At 40.3% G+C, this 19,627-nt stretch overlaps 1 protein-coding gene across 6 annotated transcripts in view; it reads right to left on the bottom strand.

Moving 5' to 3' along the window:
- Positions 1-19,627, bottom strand: part of smg1 (SMG1 nonsense mediated mRNA decay associated PI3K related kinase) — a 247,249-nt gene that overhangs the window by 73,506 nt on the left and 154,116 nt on the right. For all 6 annotated transcript variants that reach the window (XM_041777927.1, XM_041777929.1, XM_041777930.1 and 3 more), the window contains 8 exons: positions 14,688-14,905; positions 12,757-12,911; positions 12,045-12,267; positions 11,612-11,858; positions 2,947-3,176; positions 2,441-2,686; positions 2,137-2,275; positions 1,871-1,980 (listed from right to left, as the gene is read on the bottom strand). In XM_041777927.1, the coding sequence (XP_041633861.1) occupies positions 1,871-1,980; positions 2,137-2,275; positions 2,441-2,686; positions 2,947-3,176; positions 11,612-11,858; positions 12,045-12,267; positions 12,757-12,911; positions 14,688-14,905 (1,568 nt within the window). The remainder of the gene's footprint in view (positions 1-1,870; positions 1,981-2,136; positions 2,276-2,440; positions 2,687-2,946; positions 3,177-11,611; positions 11,859-12,044; positions 12,268-12,756; positions 12,912-14,687; positions 14,906-19,627) is intronic.

Raw genomic sequence — 19,627 nt, 5'->3', positions numbered from 1 at the left:
AGGAGTGGCAGGGAGGGATATTAAGAGCCATTGGCAGGGTTCTATCCCATGGTTAGATACATTCAAAGCTGTGTGAATGAGGAATTATGGGCACATCCCCTGGGGTGATTGTGTAATCTGGCCCAGAACAGAGTGAACATAATGCCCTGGATAATTATTAATAATAATAATAATAATAATAAAAACAATAATAATAAAAAATTTGGTTGCTGGAGCAACATTTTGGTAGAAATTACCTGGTCACAGATTAATGGAATCTTTTTATTTATAAAATAATAAGAGCATTTCCTCCCCCCTCGTGCAACATTTATGGTAATGACCCAAAATGATGTAAGTTGTTATCAATTGTAAACCCTGAGCATCAAATAAAATAACAAAAAAAACAAACAAACAAACAAACAAAAAAAGCACTGCACAAGGCAGGTGTACAAAAAATAATAGTTTATGCATTTGGCATTATCAAATCAAATGCTGATAACATTTGATGCAAATGATAAATATTACAGCAGATTAGCAAATAACCCTTAAACATAATATTAAAAATATTTAAAATATCTTTGAGAATGTACTTTGTAAAATCTTGCTCTCATTTTGCACTAGGATGCTGTGTTTGACTAACCTGACATCCCAGATGGATGTGTTTCACACATCCATCTGGGAAAGCTTCAGTAGGAAACGTTTGGGAGAAGGCAGAGGTTTGAAAAAAACTTTGAGTGTGATTGGATGAACGTTCTGTCTGGCACATCTCTACGGGCCAATCAGAGCAACAAAACCCATATGTAGCTGCTATCGAGCTGCGCGTGCGCAGCTACTGAGGAATAACGCGAAACATAGTGACTGTAGACATGTAAGTATTCGACTTTTGTCGTTTTTGAAAAGAAAACAACTCACTGCTGTTCTTTGTTCTTCTTTAAACGAAGAAATGTCGTCAAGTTCTTATAAAACTGGCACTTTAACAGCAGCCATGCTAGCTCTTCTGCCATAATTGCACCTGCCTCTTGTTGCTGCTTGTTTATGTCACGACTCTCCCGCACCTGAAAGTACTGCCTCTCGTCGCTTATTGGTCCTGTCCACTTTCTAACCGGGCCCAAACGGTTCAGATGGGAGCTTTGCAAGATGGATTTACCAGTGAAAAACAAGGAAACAGGCGTATCCATCTGCTTTGCAAGGTTAGTGTTTAACCAAAACAATAAAGAAAACCAAATATCTGATTTTAGCCAAAATGAAAAAGGAATTAATATCAAATAACTTAAATTTCACTCTAAATAGAGTTTTTACCATTTAGGTTATTAATAAACATTTCCAAAATGCACCATTCCTTTGCAGACATCCTGTTTCTGTTCCATTTGGTATCAAGTATCAAACCACCATTATTTTAATTACAAGTATCGTTTCAGTACCGTGTATATTGTGACACTAAACGTGGTATTTTATCAAAATTATAATTTGGTATTTTTGCAGCTGAATGACGTGAGATAAATGTTTTCACAAGAAGTGACAACTAAAATGAAAGGACTTTCAATGAATAGAAGTAGACTAAAACCTTTTGCAATTTTGTTGATAGAAACTATGCCTTAATCATAAAGGGCTAAAATGTGACTGCAACAAAGAAGCATTTTCAGCAGACAAGACTAAATCTTAAATGGGTGCCAAAACACATCAATTTCAGCACCTATTTAGCAGAGAAGCAAGCACTTATAAAGTGGAGCAGATTCATTGCATAAAAAACATGACAAGATGTTCCTCACAAATTGCCATATGGTTATGCTGGTCCCTTCATACACAGCTGAACAGCTGGTTTCACAAAAGAAAGCTTCGTTGTTAAAAATGTGAACGCAGTGAGGGCCAGGAGATGTTAAACAGTACTTACCTGTTCACAGGACAGTCTAAAGATGCCTTCCACCCCAGTGACTCCTAGTGCAGTCTCAATGTTATGAGTCATCCTGAATGGGACCTTCTCTGGCACCCGCAGGCTTTTTCCTGGGTATTTTTGTGTCAAACACACAAAGACATACTTCACCAAAAACCCAGAGAAGATCAATATCAAGCCAACATTTTGTTCTCTTTTAGGGAAAAACAGAAATTTATAATTAATTGAATTCTGAACCAACTGCCTCAACACACAGTCAAACTGACCTTTTTCAAAGCACACATTGTAGTCAATGTGCACCACTTCTCCAGAGGTCATATCAATCAACACGTTGTCTAGGTGACGGTCACCAAGGCCAATGATATATCCCACCATCGACATGACAGCAGTGGATCTTGCGTAGGACTTCAATAAAAAATAATTATCGTTGATTGAAATATTGATTTAAAAATGCATTCATAGCAGTAGCTTGACAATGCTTAGACTTTGATCACTGATAAACTTTCTTAAATTCTTAAAAGTAATAAAAAGTTGTCATTCTTTTAATAGTAAAGTTCAAACCATTGTTACCTGAGTCACCCCCCACCACTCACTGGGTGTGGTGCAGGAACACCATAGCTCCTTGGCCAGCAAGTTGGAAGGAGTAGCTTCCATTAATTCTCTGAGCACCTCCTTCATGACGCTAAGTGGCCAGTCTCGTCGTGTCACATCTAGACTAAGCCCCACTGCTTTCAGAGCAGGCCCAATACGACTATAGTAGAGTTCACTGGGGCGGGGCACTGGAGGCACTGACTGCTGTTGGAATGAGTCTTGGGCCTGGTAAAATAAAAAAGTAAGTAGGTAAGTAAGTAAATAACTCACTCCTAAAACAATCAGACAAAAAAACAAAAACAAATAAATAAATGCATAAACAAAAAAGTAACTCTTGAGAAGAACATTAAATGGCAGTGGTCCAGAAAGAAATATGTCACTCACTCAAAACATTCATTAAGTGGTTACAGAAAAGCCTGTTATTTGTAGCTGACACAAATTCTTGCCTCTATCCTTTTACAATAGAGACCCACATTCAACACTACCTTCTGAGCCTGCAGCACAGCCTCCCTCTGCTGCCAGCGCTTGTAGAGGCCAAAGAGAGGTGTGGCTCCATCCACCCACTGGATTAGTCCTGATCGAGTTCCAAGGGGGGTGACAGAGTAGTGGCGAGCGTGGAAGCGTGGCTGCTCCTGCTGGTTGATCTTGGTAAACATGGTGTTCACAATGGACAAAAACTGCATGATGCGCTCATCCAAATGCAAATCCTCAAGACCTGAATATGAGGGAAAAGATGCAGTTAGTAATTCTTTTTAGCTCAAACTTAAACCAGTGTTTTCCACTCAAAGATAAGGTATATTTATATACCTTATCTATGTGTGTCTATGTGCGTAAACATCACAGACATGTTCCTTGGTTCAATTCGGAAACACATCCTGCTACATACACAAGCTGCCTATTACTCTACTTTGATTGAAAATAACTATTTGAAGACTTCCAATCAGGATTAGAATTATGGGAGAAGCTATAAAGCTGATTTAAATCATATCTCTTGAATCTTCAACTTACACCAAAGTTAGCTATGCTGTTCCTCAAGGTTCTCTGCTTGGACCAATTCTTTTCACCATTTAAAAGCTTCCTCTAGGTAACATTATGAAAATCCATGCCATAGATTTCCTGGATAATACCCAACTGTATGTATACATGAGCCTGATGATAAAACTCGGTTATTTTACCTAGAAGCATGCCTTAAAGACATTAGGAGCTAGATGACCAGAAATTTCCTGCTTCTTAGCTCAGACATATTACCTACCATGTTTCAGTGCACAAAGAGTTCCATGGGTAATCCTAATGCAAATTGGCATTGCTGTAATTTAAGGAGGTAATTATGTTTTGTTTTTTTTACAGTCTGTGCAGATTTTTCTGCTTCTTTTATTGATTTAAAAAATAATTGAGGCTTTGCAGGACATTGTTAGCACAGTTTTGACACATCTAGGTTATAAATAGTGCCTCATTTTCAAGTAATTCTTGCATATGTGTAAAAATGGCTTTATTGTACTTAAGTAATTTATTCAAATTCTTAGTGTCCAAATGTGCATGTGCACAAAGCTGTCCTCTTCATATGCTCAGCTGTTGTGCTCTTCCTCTTAAAAGTGCCTGATCTAATATCACTATTATCTAGCCATACATTTCATGCATAACACAATTTACGATTTGAAATGTGTCACTCAACATTCAGTGGTTAGGCTGCAACAGCTAATCTGTGCTGCCATATATATACGTACCTGTGTATATTAGGGCTGTCAAAATTTACGGTCACAACTTGTCCACGAGAGTATTTTGGAGTTTTTGGATTGTGTATTTGATGAGTTTGATGAGGGAAAGCAAAAATTCCGTCTGCTAACATAGCATTTACGGTGCAGCTGGTTTAATGGTCCCCCCAGATCTAGGAACAGCTTGCACCGACAACTAAAGGAAACGGACCTTTTACTAAGACTACAGGAATTATGGCAATGGGGGAATTTGCCAAAATGTTGAAATTTTCCTTTAAAGGGACCAAAAGTAATTGGACAGTTGACTCAAAAGCTATTTCCCTCGTTAAGACATCAATTGAGCAGGTTCAGGTGTGGAGTTGATTTCAGGTGTGGCATTTGCATTTGGAAGTTGTTGCTGTGAACCCACAACATGTTTCAAAGGAGCTCTCAATAGAAGTTAAACAGGCTATCCTGAAGCTGAAAAAAGAAGAAATTCATCCGAGAGATAGCAGAAATATTAGGAATGGCCAAATCAACAGACTGGTACATTCGGAAAAAAAAAAAAAAAAAAAGCGCACTGGTGAGCTTGGGAACTCAAATAGGCTTGGACGTCCATGGAAGACAACAGTGGTAGACGATCGCAGGATCCTTTTCATGGAGAAGAAAACCCCCTTCACAACATCCACCTAAGTAAAGAACATTCTCCAGGAAGTAGGTGTATCAGTATCTAAGTCTACAATCAAGAGAAGACTCCATGACAGCAAATACAGAGGGTTCACTACAAGGTGCAAGCCATTAATCAGCCTCAAAAATAGAAAGACCAGATTAGACTTTGCCAAAAAACATGAAAAGAGGCCAGCACAGTTCTGGAAAAGCACTCCTTGGACAGATGAAACTAAGAAACAACCTGTACCAGAATGATGGGAAGAAGATAGTATGAAGAAGGCTTGGAAAAGCTCATGATCCAAAGCACACCACATCCTCTGTAAAGTATGGTGGAGGCAGTACGATGGCATGGGCATGCATGGCTTCCACTGGCAAGTGAAATATTCTGCAATGGCCGAGTCAATCACCAGATCTCAACCCGATTGAGCATGCATTTCCCTTGCTTAAGACAAAACTTAAGGCAGAAAGACCCACAAACAAGCTAAAACTGAAGACAGCTGCAGTAAAGGCCTGGCAAAGCACCACAAAGGGAGAAACCCTGCGTTTGGTGATGTCCATGGGTTCCAAATTTCAGGCAGCCATTGCCTGCAAAGTATACTCAACAAAATATAAAAAAATGAACATTTCACTTATGGTAATGTTATTTTGTCCAATTACTTTGGAGCTCCCGAAATGGGGAGACTTTGTATAGAAATGGTTGCAATTCCTAAAGGTTTCATAGGATATTTTTGTTCAACCCCCTGAACAAAACCCGAAAGTCTGCACTTCAATTACATCCCAGTTGTTTTATTTCAAATCCAATCAGGTGGCATGCAGAGCCCAAATCATGAAGCTTGTGTCACTGTCCAAATATTTCTGGGCCTGACCGTACTTTTCTGAGGTCATTTTCACACCTTCAGGGACCCCAAAAGGGCCTACCAGCTTTCTTCCCATTATTCCAGCCCAAAACATGACTCCGCCACCTCCCTGCTGGCGTCACAGCCTTGTTGGGACATGGTGGCCATCCACCAACCATCCACTACTCCTCCATCTGGACCACCCAGGGTTGCACGGCAACCATCAGTCAACAAGACTGTTTGAAAATGAGTCTTCATGTATTTCTGGGCACACTGCAACCATTTCTGCTTGTGAGCATTGGATGGGGGGGCCGAATAGCAGGTTTATACACGACGGCAAGCTTCTGGAGGATCCTACACCTTGAGGTTTGTGAGACTCCAGAGGCACCAGCAGCTTCAAATACCTGTTTTCTACTTTGTAATGGTATTTTAGCAGCTGCTCTCTTAATCTGATGAATTTGTCTGGCACAAACCTTCCTTGTTTTGCTTTTATCTGCATGAACCCGTCTGTGCACTGAATGATCACGCTTAATTTTTCATGAAATATCTAATTTTTTGTTCCTTGTCCAAGGCATTACACTACTTGACACTTAAAGGTAGCAGAAAGATCCTTTTTCTTTCCCATATGCTTGAAACTTGTGGCCTGCTTAATAATGTGGAACATCCAACAAGTAGTTTAATTGAAAAACAAAAATTTGAATGTTTATGACACTAAAATCAAATTTGCATAATAATTTGGAATGCTCAAGGTTTATGGGACTCCAGATGCACTGGCAGCTGGAAATGCCTGTTTGCTACTTTTTAATGGCATTTTAGCAGCTGCTCTCTTAATCCAATTAATTTGTCTGGCAGAAACCCTCCTCATTTTGCCTTTATCTGCACAAACCCATCTGTGCTCTGAATCCACCACAAATTCTTTCATAGTACGATGATCATGCTTCAGTTTTCGTAAAATATTTAATGTTTTGATCAAGGTATTGCACTATTTGACGCTTTTCAGCAGCAGAGAGATCTTTTTTCTTTCCCATATTGTTTGAATCCTGTGGCCTGTTTGGGATAATAGAAGTACAAGTATTGTGTCTGAACAAAGAAATATTAGGCTAATAAACACTTTTAGAAGAAAGAATTTGCTGGTAGAAAGAGTCTGTCTGTTGTTTTTGTAGATTGTAGGTTTCTCTTCAATTTCAGGTGTTTATGATCCCACACCAAGATGAAACACAGTAAATGTGGATATTTCATTAGAATAAATGCAGTACAAATTTTCGCAAACATAATCAGCTGTTTATGGCTGTAAATGACTCTTATGAAGGTCTGTTGTTGTATTTATAACTTCCTGTAATTTTTGTTTATATTGTCACGGACTTTACAATTTCATGCTTTTATTTTAAAGTACTTCCTGTTTAGTACGTAGTACGTACCTAATAGACGGAAAATTGACAGATGCAGAGAAACGAAGCATGGAAGACGTTTTCTCATGTTTTCTCATTCATTTAAGCACCTGGCTGGAGTTGAGAACAAGGTATTTTGCTTTATAACGTTTTGTGTGTTTTTTATGAATGTGTTTACTTAAGTTTTGTTTAAGTGATGTACTTTTGAATTGAACTCCTCTCGGAAAGTTTCAGTTTAGCTAGTTTGTCATGATTAGCCATCACGTACATGCTAAGGGTTGCACTCGTTAGCATTTTGTTGTTATATGGATGTGAGTAATAATACGGCTAAAGGTTTTTGTATATTTTTTGTTTATATTTTTGTCTTTTATTGAAGAGCTGTGTTTTTATCTGTCTCTCAGCTCTTACGATGTGTCTGAAGACTCATATGGAAAGGAGTTATGTTCAAATACCGTGCTAAGGCTGAACATAATTAAAAGGCTTCAGAAAACATCAGTACGCTTCATCATTGTCTGGCCGGGGTTTAGCTACAATGGCTCCTGACAGCTGACTGATGATCAACTCGAACATCATCATAAACTGATGTCGCTTCACGTGAAGCTGCCGAGGGAAGGACATCTCATGCGCTGTCAGAATCTTCAGTCCTCCACTTTGATTCCATCAGTCTTTCCATGAGTCTCCGGTGGGAGGGACTAAGACTCAAGGAAAATACTCAAGTCAGACCCAAGCCATAAAACAAACGAGGTGAGATGCAGCTCAGATGTATCTGAATTGACAGATTTGTCCGGGGCCTGTGCTTTCTGATGACATAACACATTGTGATTGCCTGTGATGACATACTGCATTTTTTATTGACTGGAAGCTCACGCTATGGGACAGTGAACCTGTTAGCTTTCTATGAGGCTAACTTTGAACACAAACTTTAATTCAGTGGTGTGGCTTGATGACTACTGTTTGATCCCGTGTTGTTGTCAGCGTTTTTGATAACATTAGCAAAGATGTGCTTTGCCCTAAAGTTGCAATTCAGACTTGTGTTACGGTGGAAAGACAGTTCATCACTGCAGTATGAACACACAATTTGCTCCATCATTTGCTCTTCTTTTTATGGCAAATATGCATTTGGGTGACGCTGCATTTTAGGACACTGAAAAAATCACAAACTCTTTCATGGTTGCGTGCTCTGCAGTTATGGACTCTGTAGGTCTGCAAAAAGCTGTGCGCCCCAGAGCCACACCTGTGCTGTGGCTCAATGACACCACTCGTAGGGCCAGGCGCAAATGTAGGCAGGCAGAAAGAAAGTGGAAAAATGACCAGCTACAGGTGTCATATGAGATTTTAAGAGACAGTTGGAAAATGTATCAGAAATTGGTCAAAGAGGAAAAGATAAAATATTTTTCAAATTTGGTCTTGTAAAATGTGAATAATCCTCGCCTTTTATTTCAAACAATAGGGTCTGGTTTAAACCCATCCAAATGCACTCTTTTAGAATGCTGTTCTGAAAAATGTTAAAAATTCTTATTCTACTTCACAGACAAGGTTGCTCTGATTAGGGCTAATTTATTATTCCCCTCTTTCAATCCACCCATTACCATTCCTTGCTCAGCTGTTTTTTCTAAGTTTGAGCCAGTGTCATTGCCATCTCTCTCAAAAAATGTTAATCAACTAAAATCCTCATCTAGCCCTACAGACCCTGTCCCTCCAAGGTTGTTGAAGGAGGTGTGGGCTACAATTGGCTCAAGTATCTGTCAAATTGTGAATAGCAGTCTTGTCTCCGGAATTGCCCCCTCTTTTTGCAAACAAGCTGTGATTGAACTTCTCCTTAATAAACCAGGTCTGGACTCTTCCAATGTTTCCAATTTTCAGCCATCTCGAAGCTCCCTTTTTTGGCTAAAATATGAGAAAAATGTGTTCTTAGTCAATTACAGCCCTTTTTAGATGCACATGGTACTTCAGAAAGTTTCCAGTCAGGCTATAAGGCCCTGCATAGCACTGAGTCTGCACTTTTAAAGGTTTTTAATGACCTGTTTTTAATGGCTGATTCTGGTAGTTCTGCCATTTTAGTGCTTTTAGACCTGACTGCTGCTTTCGACACAGTTGCCCATGCAACCCTTTTAAACCACCTTGAAGACTGTGTGGGTGTCAGGGGGACCGAAGGAGAAGGTAAAGCGAAAAAATGATTGGGCCAAGAATTGAACCCTGGGGGACTCCACAGTGGAGAGGGGCAGCAGACGAGGTGGAGTCCCCCCAGCCTGTCAGGGAGATCCTGTACTGTCAGGCTGTGGGGACTCCACCTCGTCTGCTGCCCCTCTCCACTGTGGAGTCCCCCAGGGTTCAATTCTTGGCCCAATCATTTTTTCGCTTTCCCTTCTCCCGCTGGGTGCAATTTTTAGAAAGCACAGCATCTCCTACCATTTTTATGCTGATGACTGTCAGATTTATTTGCCTATCTCCAAGAGTGCCAAAGGCCCCCTGACACCCTTGTTGAACTACCTCGGTGACATCAAGGCTTGGTTGGCCCAAAATTTTCTTTGTTAAATGAGGGGAAAACAGAAATTGTGTTGCTTGGACCCACTGATCCCCTTATGGACCTGGGCCCCCTCAAAAAATAATGTTCAACCCTTTGCCACCAACCTTGGCACCACCATGGACAGTGATTTTAAACTCAACAAACAGATCAGCAGAGTCGTTAAATCAGGCTTTTATCACCTTCGTCTTTAATCAAAAGTTAAGCTGTGCAAGTCGTGCACGCTTTTATTTCTTCATGCCTGGACTACTGTAATGCACTTTATACTGGCATCTCACATAATGCACTTTCACGCTTACAGTTAGTCCAGAACTCTGCGGCACGACTTTTAACAGGAACCAAAAAACTTGAACATATCACCCAATTCTTGCGTCTTTGCACTGGGGTCCTGTTATTTTAAAATTTATTTATTTGTATTTTGTATTTATATTTATTGTTTTTAGCCACTATCTATTGTTATAGTACGTTCTCTTGGTTTTACTGGTTTTATTTTGAGCACTGGCTGAACAATTGTTTTGTTTTTAAATTATGTTTTGTGCAGCACTTTGGAAACGTTCAGTTTTCAGTTTATAAAATGCGCTATATCAATAAAGTGGATTGGACTGGATTGGAACTTTGGTTTTATCATAACTTCCACTCCCTGGCTTTTTAAAAAGAAAATTGCCATTAAGCAAACCTGGGTCTGTCTCCTCACTCATCACTCCTGGCTGTCTTTGACCTGCCTCTTCACCCCCAGGCACGTAAACTTTCACGCTGGAGGACTATGGTAGGAAGTTGTGGTCAAACTTGGTCATATTAATAAATTGCATTATCATTTCTTAAGGTGTCAAGATTAATCAAGAGCGTTAATACTAACAGACCTAATATATATATACCCACATCAACTCTCCTTGTGCAGATCAGCTGTTGCAGCCCAACCACTGAATGTTGAGGGGCACATTTCAAATTGTAAATTGTGTTATGCATGAAATGTATGGCTAAATAATACAGATACAAGATCAGATACTTGCAAAGAGAAAATGAAGAAAGCAGTGCAGATGTGCTAACCTGATACACCAGATGGATTTGTTTCACACATCCATCTGGGAAAGCTTCAATAGGAAACGTTTGAGAAAAGGCAGAGGATTTGAAAAAAACTCAAGAGTGTGATTGGATGAACGTTCTGTCACATCTCTACGGGCCAGAGCAACAAAACACGTGACGTAGCAGCTATCAAGCGGCGCTTGCGCTGCTACCAAGGATCAACGCGAAACATGGCGACTATAGACATGTTAGTACTCAACTTTTGTCGTTTTTGAAAAGATAACAACTCACTGCTGATCATCGTTCTTCTTTTCATGAAGACATGTCATCAAGTTCTGATAAAACTGGTGCTTTAGCAGCATCCATGCTAATCTCTTCCTCCATAACTGCACCAGCTCTTGCTGCTGCTTGTTTACGTCACGACACTGCCGTGCCTGAAAGTATTGCCCCTCGTTGCTGATTGGTCCTGTCACTGGCTAACCAGGCCCAAATGGTTCAGACGGGAGCTTAACAAGATGGATTCGCCAGTGAAAAACACGGAAATGGGCGTATCCATCTGCTTTGCAAGGTTACAGATGTGCACATTTGGACAGCAAAATGTGGATAAACAAGTTTTGTACAATAAAAACATGTTACACATAAGTTGAAATCAACTTAAAGAGATGCACTATTTATAACCTTTATGAGTCAAAATTTTGTAAACAATCTCCTCTGTACACAGCCTGTATTTTTTTTAATGGGAAAAAGAAGCAGAAAAGTCACATGGACTGTAAAAAACATAACTACCACCCTAAATTCTGGGATAAGAATTACCTGTGAACCTCTGTGTGCACTGAAATATGGTAGATAACGTGCCCTAGAATTTTTACTCTGCAAATTACAAACATGGTCAACTCATACGGGATTAAAGACACAGACAGTCTGCGTGATTATTACAAATTATAAGAGGTCCCTAGATAACTCCAGTCCTGTGCAAATAGGGCAAGATATTTTGGAATTAATGCTGTTTAATGTCCTACCTTTAAAAAGGTATGGGTAGTTGTGTCCATCTGAGCCCAGAAAGAAGAGCTTCTTTGGCTTAGTCTTGGTTGGCAGGATGGTAATGGTGTTGCCTACACTCTGTATGGTGACAGCATCTGATGCTGACACCTCGCCTGGCAGGGCCATCTCTGTTGAAGTCATTGAAACTAGGCGAGGACTTATTTCATCCAGATGAAGCAGATAGCTGGCTCGCTTCTGAGCCCGCTGCTGCAGGCTTATCATGATCTTGCCAAAACACAAAAAACATCTGGTCATGATTCCAAAAAGTTGTTACTATCAATCGTTGCTTGAAAACACACAGAGAGAAACTGAAACAAAAGCTACAATATATACAGAATGTTCCCTCTCATGCTGTTGGTGCTTAGAAAATACATTATATACTGCTGTATTAAAATGCAAACAGACACACACCTGCTTGAAGGGAAGCCAGCTGCTAGCAGGGCTGGCAGGGTTTGAGGGGTTTCTCAGTCGCTCTAGGGCAGATGTAATGGCATCACCATAGCTTTGTTGGAACCATGTTTCATGTGGTGTCTCTGCTGGAGCTGCTGTAATTCTGCAGACGTGATCCAAGGCAAAAACCACAGGACGCATCAGTGCAGAGTGCTTCTCACGCATAATGGCAATCTTTTCATCTCTGGATCAAAAGAAATAGAATACAATAAAAAGTATCAAACATTAGTTTTTTAATATGATCATTGGTAAACTGATTAAGAACAGTAAAAGATAAAGAGGAGTAAAAAGAAAAATTATCATGAGGTCTTAGACTGACTAAGCTCAAGGGCATTTATATTGCCTCATTCAAATAAGATCTTACACAAAAGCTTAAATTTTTCATGCAAATATAAACACAAATATAAACATTAAACCTGTATAAAAAATGCATGTATGTATTAGAGGAGTTAAAGTCCATCGATTTATATCGATTGGTTGATTATTGATCCAGTCTGTTCAACAGAACGTCAAAACTTGGATATTTGATGTCACATTCAAGACCCCCTTTTATTTCAAATCCCTCCCTGAATACCTGGTGACAGTTACCACCCATCTGCAGTGTTCCAAATAAGCTAGCAGTATATATATATATATATATATATATATATATATATATGTATATCTCACTTACCGGCGGAGAGTATTGTTGTTCTGCACCCTTTTGACTTCATCCTCCAGCTGTTGGATTCTACGCAGGACATGCATGTGTTGCTGTTGTAAGACACCAAGCCACAGTTCATCCCACAGTAAGGTCACTCTGCGCAGCTCACCAACTAGCTGCTGGACCTGATTATCACAGAGGACAGCAGTGTTGGGAAAGTTCATTTTCTACATTAACTATTTCAAAGTTCTGTTCACAGATTTTAAAATGAATTAGTTTAGTTCATAATTCAAAATTTTGAACTAAGTTCCAAAAATGAACTAGTTCATAATTAGTTTGTTTGTTTTTTTTTACCAATATACTGGCATTTCCCCATTGTAGCCATCCATTCAGTCACTTGCACACAGGGCCGCCCTTGGCCAAAGTGAGGCCCTAAGCAGCAATAATCCCCCCCCCCCGCCACACACACACACACACACCACCTTGGTATTACAATAACACATACAGAGTCTGTGCAAATTGCAATTTAGCCTGAGTAAGTTAAATATAAAAGAGGCCATTCTTAGTTGGAAGTGAGTCATCACCAAGGATAACATACCAAAAACTACCACAGGCCTGTGTCTTTCAGCAAAACTAACTTTTATCTGAAAAAAAAGATCATTGCTATGATCATTGCTTTCAATGATTATATTCCTTGTTGCAATAATAAAGATAATATTTTTAATGTTTATCTGACTTTTTAAAGAGTTATTTTTATCATAAGATTAATGCCATATTTTTTAGCTGTTTTATTGGGGTTTTTCCCTCAGAATTAGACTAGCATAAACCAGTGATCTTGCCCCCTTCATCCCCCCTCAAACACACCCCTGCACCCCTCCCTTTCCCTCACACAGCAGCTCATCCGTTTTGCTTCTGTATCTCCCTCACTATAGTTTCTGTTTCTGTGTCATTATCAGTAGGCTTTATTTTATTATATCACCTTAAAATATATGTTTTCTTTATTTGTTTTCACCCGTGATCTGATTTTAAAACAGCTGATCAGTGAGAGGAAGTTCTACGATGTCAATTAGAACTAGCACGGGAGCTTTACAGAGTTTTACCATAAATTCACAAACTAAAGGATAGTAGGAGTTGACTTTTGACAAGAGAGGTTGCAGAATAACAGGTGGATATACTGGACATACGTCATTAGAATTTCTGTGCTGCAAGCATCAGGAGCAAGAGCGCACATGGCGTGCACCTCATTGATCATGGATGGCACTGATTTCCAAAAATAGATATCGTGAGGGTTGATTTACTAACAACCAGGTAAAGTTTCTGTTTGGTCAACATTGTATATACATTACCTCAATCATATTTATCACACAAACACCAGACTGGTGTGCAGAGAGAGTGAGAGAAGATGACACAAGCGGCGGTGCGACTCTGTGGTGGCTGGTGTTGCCAGATTGGGTGTTTTCCCCCTATATATATTAAGGCCCATTTACTATGTGTTTTAGCCGGGTTTTCGCCTGAAAGGCTCTATGGAATCTGGCACTCTCTTGAACAAAGTTAAAATGTGAGAGAGTGCCGTCCACAAACGCCAGAATGAGCGTGCTCACAATAACGTTCATCAGGCAGTACGTTCAGTTTACGTTCGCCCAAAATATGAAGGCACAACACTGGAGGAAAGGTTAACAAAAGGTTAGCAGCTAAAAGACAACAGCCTCTCTTTACTACAATCAGCAAGTAAAGCCACATTCCCAGGATATCTTATTTGAAGGCCTTAAAATTACGTGCATTTTAATGCTCAGTATTTAGATTCTGGTATATGAGGTGTTTTGGATTAACCAAACCAAACAAATGACCTAAGCATATAATCCAAGATGTTGTTTTTGCTTCAAGAGGGCATCAACACCAATTTTTTTAAACAGTGCTACTGAACAATTCCAATGCAACGGCATTTGCATGTGGCCACCTACCTGAAGCACCATCGTAGGGTTTGCAAAGGACAGTTTTTCCACAATCTTGCTGTAGCAGTCCTGCATCATGGCTTGGTCCTGACTGGAGCAGAAGGAAGCCAACTCTTCTGAAGCGCCTCCTTGTCCACAGTTTTCAAGCTGCTCCTCTCCTTCCCCGTCCAAACCCTCTCCCTGCATGCTGCCCAAGAAGGTAGGCAAAGCTGAAGGCAATTTATTCCCTGTGAAAATATTAAATTAACAGACCCTTATGTGACAGCAATAGTAATTTCCATTTCTACAAAACCCCAACTCCAAAGGCAAAATATGATTTAAAACAGTAAACAGTGATTTGCAAATACTATTCAGCCTATATTAAATTAGATGCAGCATTAAATAATAGATATTTCATGTTTGAACCAATACTTAGTTTTAAAGTAAGTACATATATATATATATATATATATATATATATAGTAAAGTACACATACATTTTGAATTCAATGTCTGCAATATGTCTGGAAAAAGTTAGGACAAGAGTATTTTTATCCACTGTGTTGCATCGCTTTTTCTCTTAACAATAATCTAAAACATCCAGGGTTTGGACTCTTATTGCTGAAGTATTGTAGTACTTGTGTAGTACTTTCAGACTCTTCCATGATGTACATCTCAAGTTATATGATAAGATTACACTTTATTGATCCCCAGAGGGGAAATTCTGGCATTGTAGCGACACAACAAAGGAGAATGGTGGTAAAAATACAATAGAATTAAACATAAATGTACAGAAGATGAATAAAGAATAAAAAAATAAGGGGCAGTAAGTATGGTATATACAATTAACATTCTTTGCAGACAAGAGCAATTAAAGTGACATGTGTTTATGTAAAGTAACATGATACACTTGCTGGCAACAAATTATATACAGAACAGTGCCAGACATGAACATGAGGTAGGGCAAAAGAGGTCAAAAGAATGGGACGCTATATGTGCAGTATGGAAGAGCAAGATTTTAAGCACAGTCATGGACGAAAGTATTGGCACACCTGGAATTTTTCCATAAAAAACACAATTTCTCCCAGAAATTGTTGCAATTACAAATGTTCTTGGTATACATGTGTTTATTGCCTTAATGTGCATTGAAGCAACACAAAAAATCAGAAGAAAAAGACAAAATTGACATAATTTTACACAAAACTCAAAAAATGGGCTGGACAAAATTATTGGCACCCTTTTAAAACTGTGGGTAAATCATTTTAATTCAAGCATGTGATGCTCATTTAAACTCATCTGTGGCAGTAACAGGTGCTGGCAATATAGAAATCACACCTGAAGCCAGTTAGAATGTATAAAAGTTGACTCAACCTTTGTGTTGCATGCCTGTGTGTGTCACACCCAGCATGGAGAAGAGAAAGAAGAGCCGAGACTCGTCTGAGGACTTAGGAAGCAAAGTTGTGGAAAAATATGAACGATCTTAAGGTTTCAAGACCATCTCCAGAGATCTTGAAATTCCTTTGTCCACTGTGTGTAATATAATCAAGAAGTTTATAACCCATGGAACTGTGGCTAATCTCCCTGGATGTGGACAGAAGAGAACAACTGACAAAAGAATGCAACGCAGGATAGCTGGAATGGTGGATAAACATCCTCAGTAAACTTCCACACAAATTCAGGCTGCCCTGCAGACTCGGGGTGCAAAAGTGTCAGCTCAAACCATACATCGTAATCTGAATGAGATCAAGCGCTATGGCAGGAGACCGAGGAGAACCCCACTGCTGACAAAGAGACATAAGAAGACAGACTGGAGTTGGCAAAAATGTACCTGAGTAAGCCTCAATCCTTCTGGGAGAACATTTTGTGGACAGATGAGACTAAGGCAGAGCATTATGGAAAAGCACGTCATTCTACTGTTTACAGAAAATGGAATGAGGGCTGCAAAGAAAAGAACACAGTACCTACAGTCAAACATGGGGGAGGTTCAAGGATGTTTTGGGGTTATTTTGTTGCCTCTGGACTGTGTGCAAGGAATCATGAAATCTGAAGACTATCAAAACATTTTGGGCCACAATGTAGGACCTAGTGTCAGAAAGCTGGGTCATCAGAGGTCATCGGTGTTTCAGCAGGACAATGACCCCAAACATACCTCAAAAAGCACCAAGAAATGGTTGGAGACAAAGTGCCGGAGAGTTCTGAAGTGGCCAGCAATGAGTCCAGATATAAATACTATTGAACACCTATGAAAAGATCTCAAAACTGCTGTTGCAAGAAGCACCCTTCAAATTTGAGAGACCTGGAGCAGTTTGCAAAAGAAGAGTGGTCCAGAAATCCACTTGAGAGGTATAAGCAGCTTGTTGATGGTTAAAGGAAGCGATTGGTTTCAGTTATTTTTTTCCAAGGGTGTGCAACCAAATATTAAGTTGAGGGTGCCAATAATTTTGTCCAGCCCATTTTTTGAGTTTTGTGTATTATGTCAATTATGTCAATTTTGTCTTTTTCTTCTGATTTTTTTGTGTTGCTCCAATACACTTAAAGACAATAAACACATGTATATCAAAAACATTTGTAATTGCAAATTTGTCCTTCACCCTCCCCTCAACCACTGTCTCCAGAGCGTCAAGTTCTAGACCCACCAGAGAGAGGGCCTTCCTCACCAGTCTGCAAAGCCTGTTGATCTCACTAGTCTTGATGCCTACCCCACCAGCACACCACAGCAAAGAGTACACTGGCCACCATAGACTGGTAGAAGATCTTCAGGAGCCTGTTGCAAACAATGAACGACCTGAGTCTCCTCAGGAAGAACATCCTGCTCTGTCCTTTCCTGAAGAGGTCGTCAGTGTTATGGGTCCAGTCCAGTTTATTGTTTATGTAGACCCCAAGGTACTCATAAGACTCCACCCTCTTTACTACAGGGGGGGCTCTTGTTCCTCTCTATCAGTCCTCTGTACTCCTCCTCGTTGCCATCGCTGATGCATCCAACAATGGAGGAGCTTTTGGAAAACTTCTGGAGGTGGCATGATCCAGAGTTGAACTGGAAGTCTGATGTATAGAGGGTGAAGAGGAATGGTGCCAGTACAGTTCCCTGAGGTGCTCCGGTATTGCTCCTCACCACCTCAGAGACGCAGCCGTCCACTCTGACAAACTGCAGCTGGACAGTTAGGTAGTCCAGGATCCAGGCTGTGATGTAGGGCTGTAGCTGTATATCCAGCAGCTTGTCCCTCAGGAGGCAGGGATGGATGGTGTTGAAAGCACTGGAGAAGTCAAAGAACAAGACTCTCACAGTGCCCCCCTGCCTCTCCAGGTCTGACAGGGCCTTGTGGGTGAGGAAGATGATGTGTTGCTGGTATGCAAACTGCAAAGAATCCTAGGAAGTGGTGAGCAGGGTCCTCAGGTGCTGAAGAACCAGCCTCTCAAAGGTTTTCATGACATGTGACGTTACAGCCACAGGCCTGTAGTCATTGAGAGTGCTTTGGTACTAAAAATGAATGTTCATCAACAGCCTTTTATTCCATGATAAAACCTAGACTAAGACAAAAAATAGATCTGTGATGAGTAAAACTGATAAAATGTCAAGATGAATAAATCCATACTAAAATGTAATGTAGTTTTTGTCGGACATTCAAAATCCATGATATTTCTCCACTGTGGTTAAATCTGTCAAAACAATGCAGCTGTAGCTTCTCTGCCTCTCAGCTGAGGAGAACAGGGACCCCAGGTTAGGCAGGTTGCATAGAAAACACTACAATGATTTGGTACCAGATTTAGGCAAGATAATAAATGATTGGACTACAAGTAAAGACCAAAATTTTTATGGACTTAAACTAGACTAAAACTAAAAAGGATAGAAATGACTAAAATGTAACTAAAACTAAAATGCATTTCATTTAAAGACTAAAAATATGACTAAAATTAGAAATAGCTGCCAAAATTAACACTGGTAGGAGGTCTTCCTTGGGTCAGGCACCTTCATCAACCTCAAAGAGAGGTTGCAAAGGTGCTGAAGGACTCCAGCAAGTCAGAGTGAGACAGGGTGAGGGAGGGGCTACACTAAGATGTCCATTGTCAGGTTGGTGAGGGAGCTGGGGGCTGGGAGCTGGGGCGGGTGGTTGTCCACTGAAGCTGTGAGGGAACTGAGATGAAGACAGGTTTGTGATGGGGAGGGGAGCAGAGTCTCCAGCAGAGTCGTAAATGGGGGCTGAAGTGGTAGGTGGAGACACCGACCCACTGTCTGAGCTCACAGGAGTTGGGGTTGTGTCAAACCTATTGAAAAACAGGTTCAGCTCAGCAGCACAGTCTGGGTCTCCTTTAACTTTGGGTGTAGGCCAGCTGCAGCCGGTCATAAGCTTCATCCCATTCCGCATGTCCTTAGTACTGCTCTGCCCTATCCTGGCCTCTATCTTCTCCTTGTAGGAGTTCTTGGCCTCTCTCAGTTTCCTCTTCAGCTCCTCCTGTACAGTAAACTGCTGAACAATGTGCAGTTTCTGTTATCCAATTTTATGCATCATACATTGACATACATGGGAGACAGGCCTGGACTACATGCAAGCCGGTTTACTACCTGCACTCTTTTTCTGTGAAGCCGTGCTGCTGTAGCTCGTGCGGAATCTAGCCTGGCAATGCCTTCCTGAAATACGGAGCAACATTTCTGTCTATGTCTGGATGGAAGCTTGTGTTGCTCCAAAACCTGTATGTACCTCCAAGTAGGCTTTTGATCATCTGGATGGTATTTTTCATCTTTAGCCCCCCAGTTGTGGGGAAATGTGGACTCAGACCAAAGCATACTTTTCTCTTTAGGCCAGTCCATCACAGATGAGAAAAATCAGGGGCTTTACTGGAGGTTGTGGGCTATAAATTTCCATGGTAGTCCTAACATAGATTTGTAGATGCAGAGATGTACTGTGTTGAATGACAGTGGTTTCCTAAGTGATCCCAAGCCCATTGTAAAATTCATCATACAATGACGCTGG

The sequence above is a fragment of the Cheilinus undulatus genome, linkage group 21 (assembly GCF_018320785.1).
Source record: "Cheilinus undulatus linkage group 21, ASM1832078v1, whole genome shotgun sequence".
Lineage (NCBI taxonomy): Eukaryota > Metazoa > Chordata > Actinopteri > Labriformes > Labridae > Cheilinus > Cheilinus undulatus.
The sequence above is the reverse complement of the archived record's forward strand: the minus strand, read 5'-3'. Positions and strand labels throughout refer to the sequence as shown.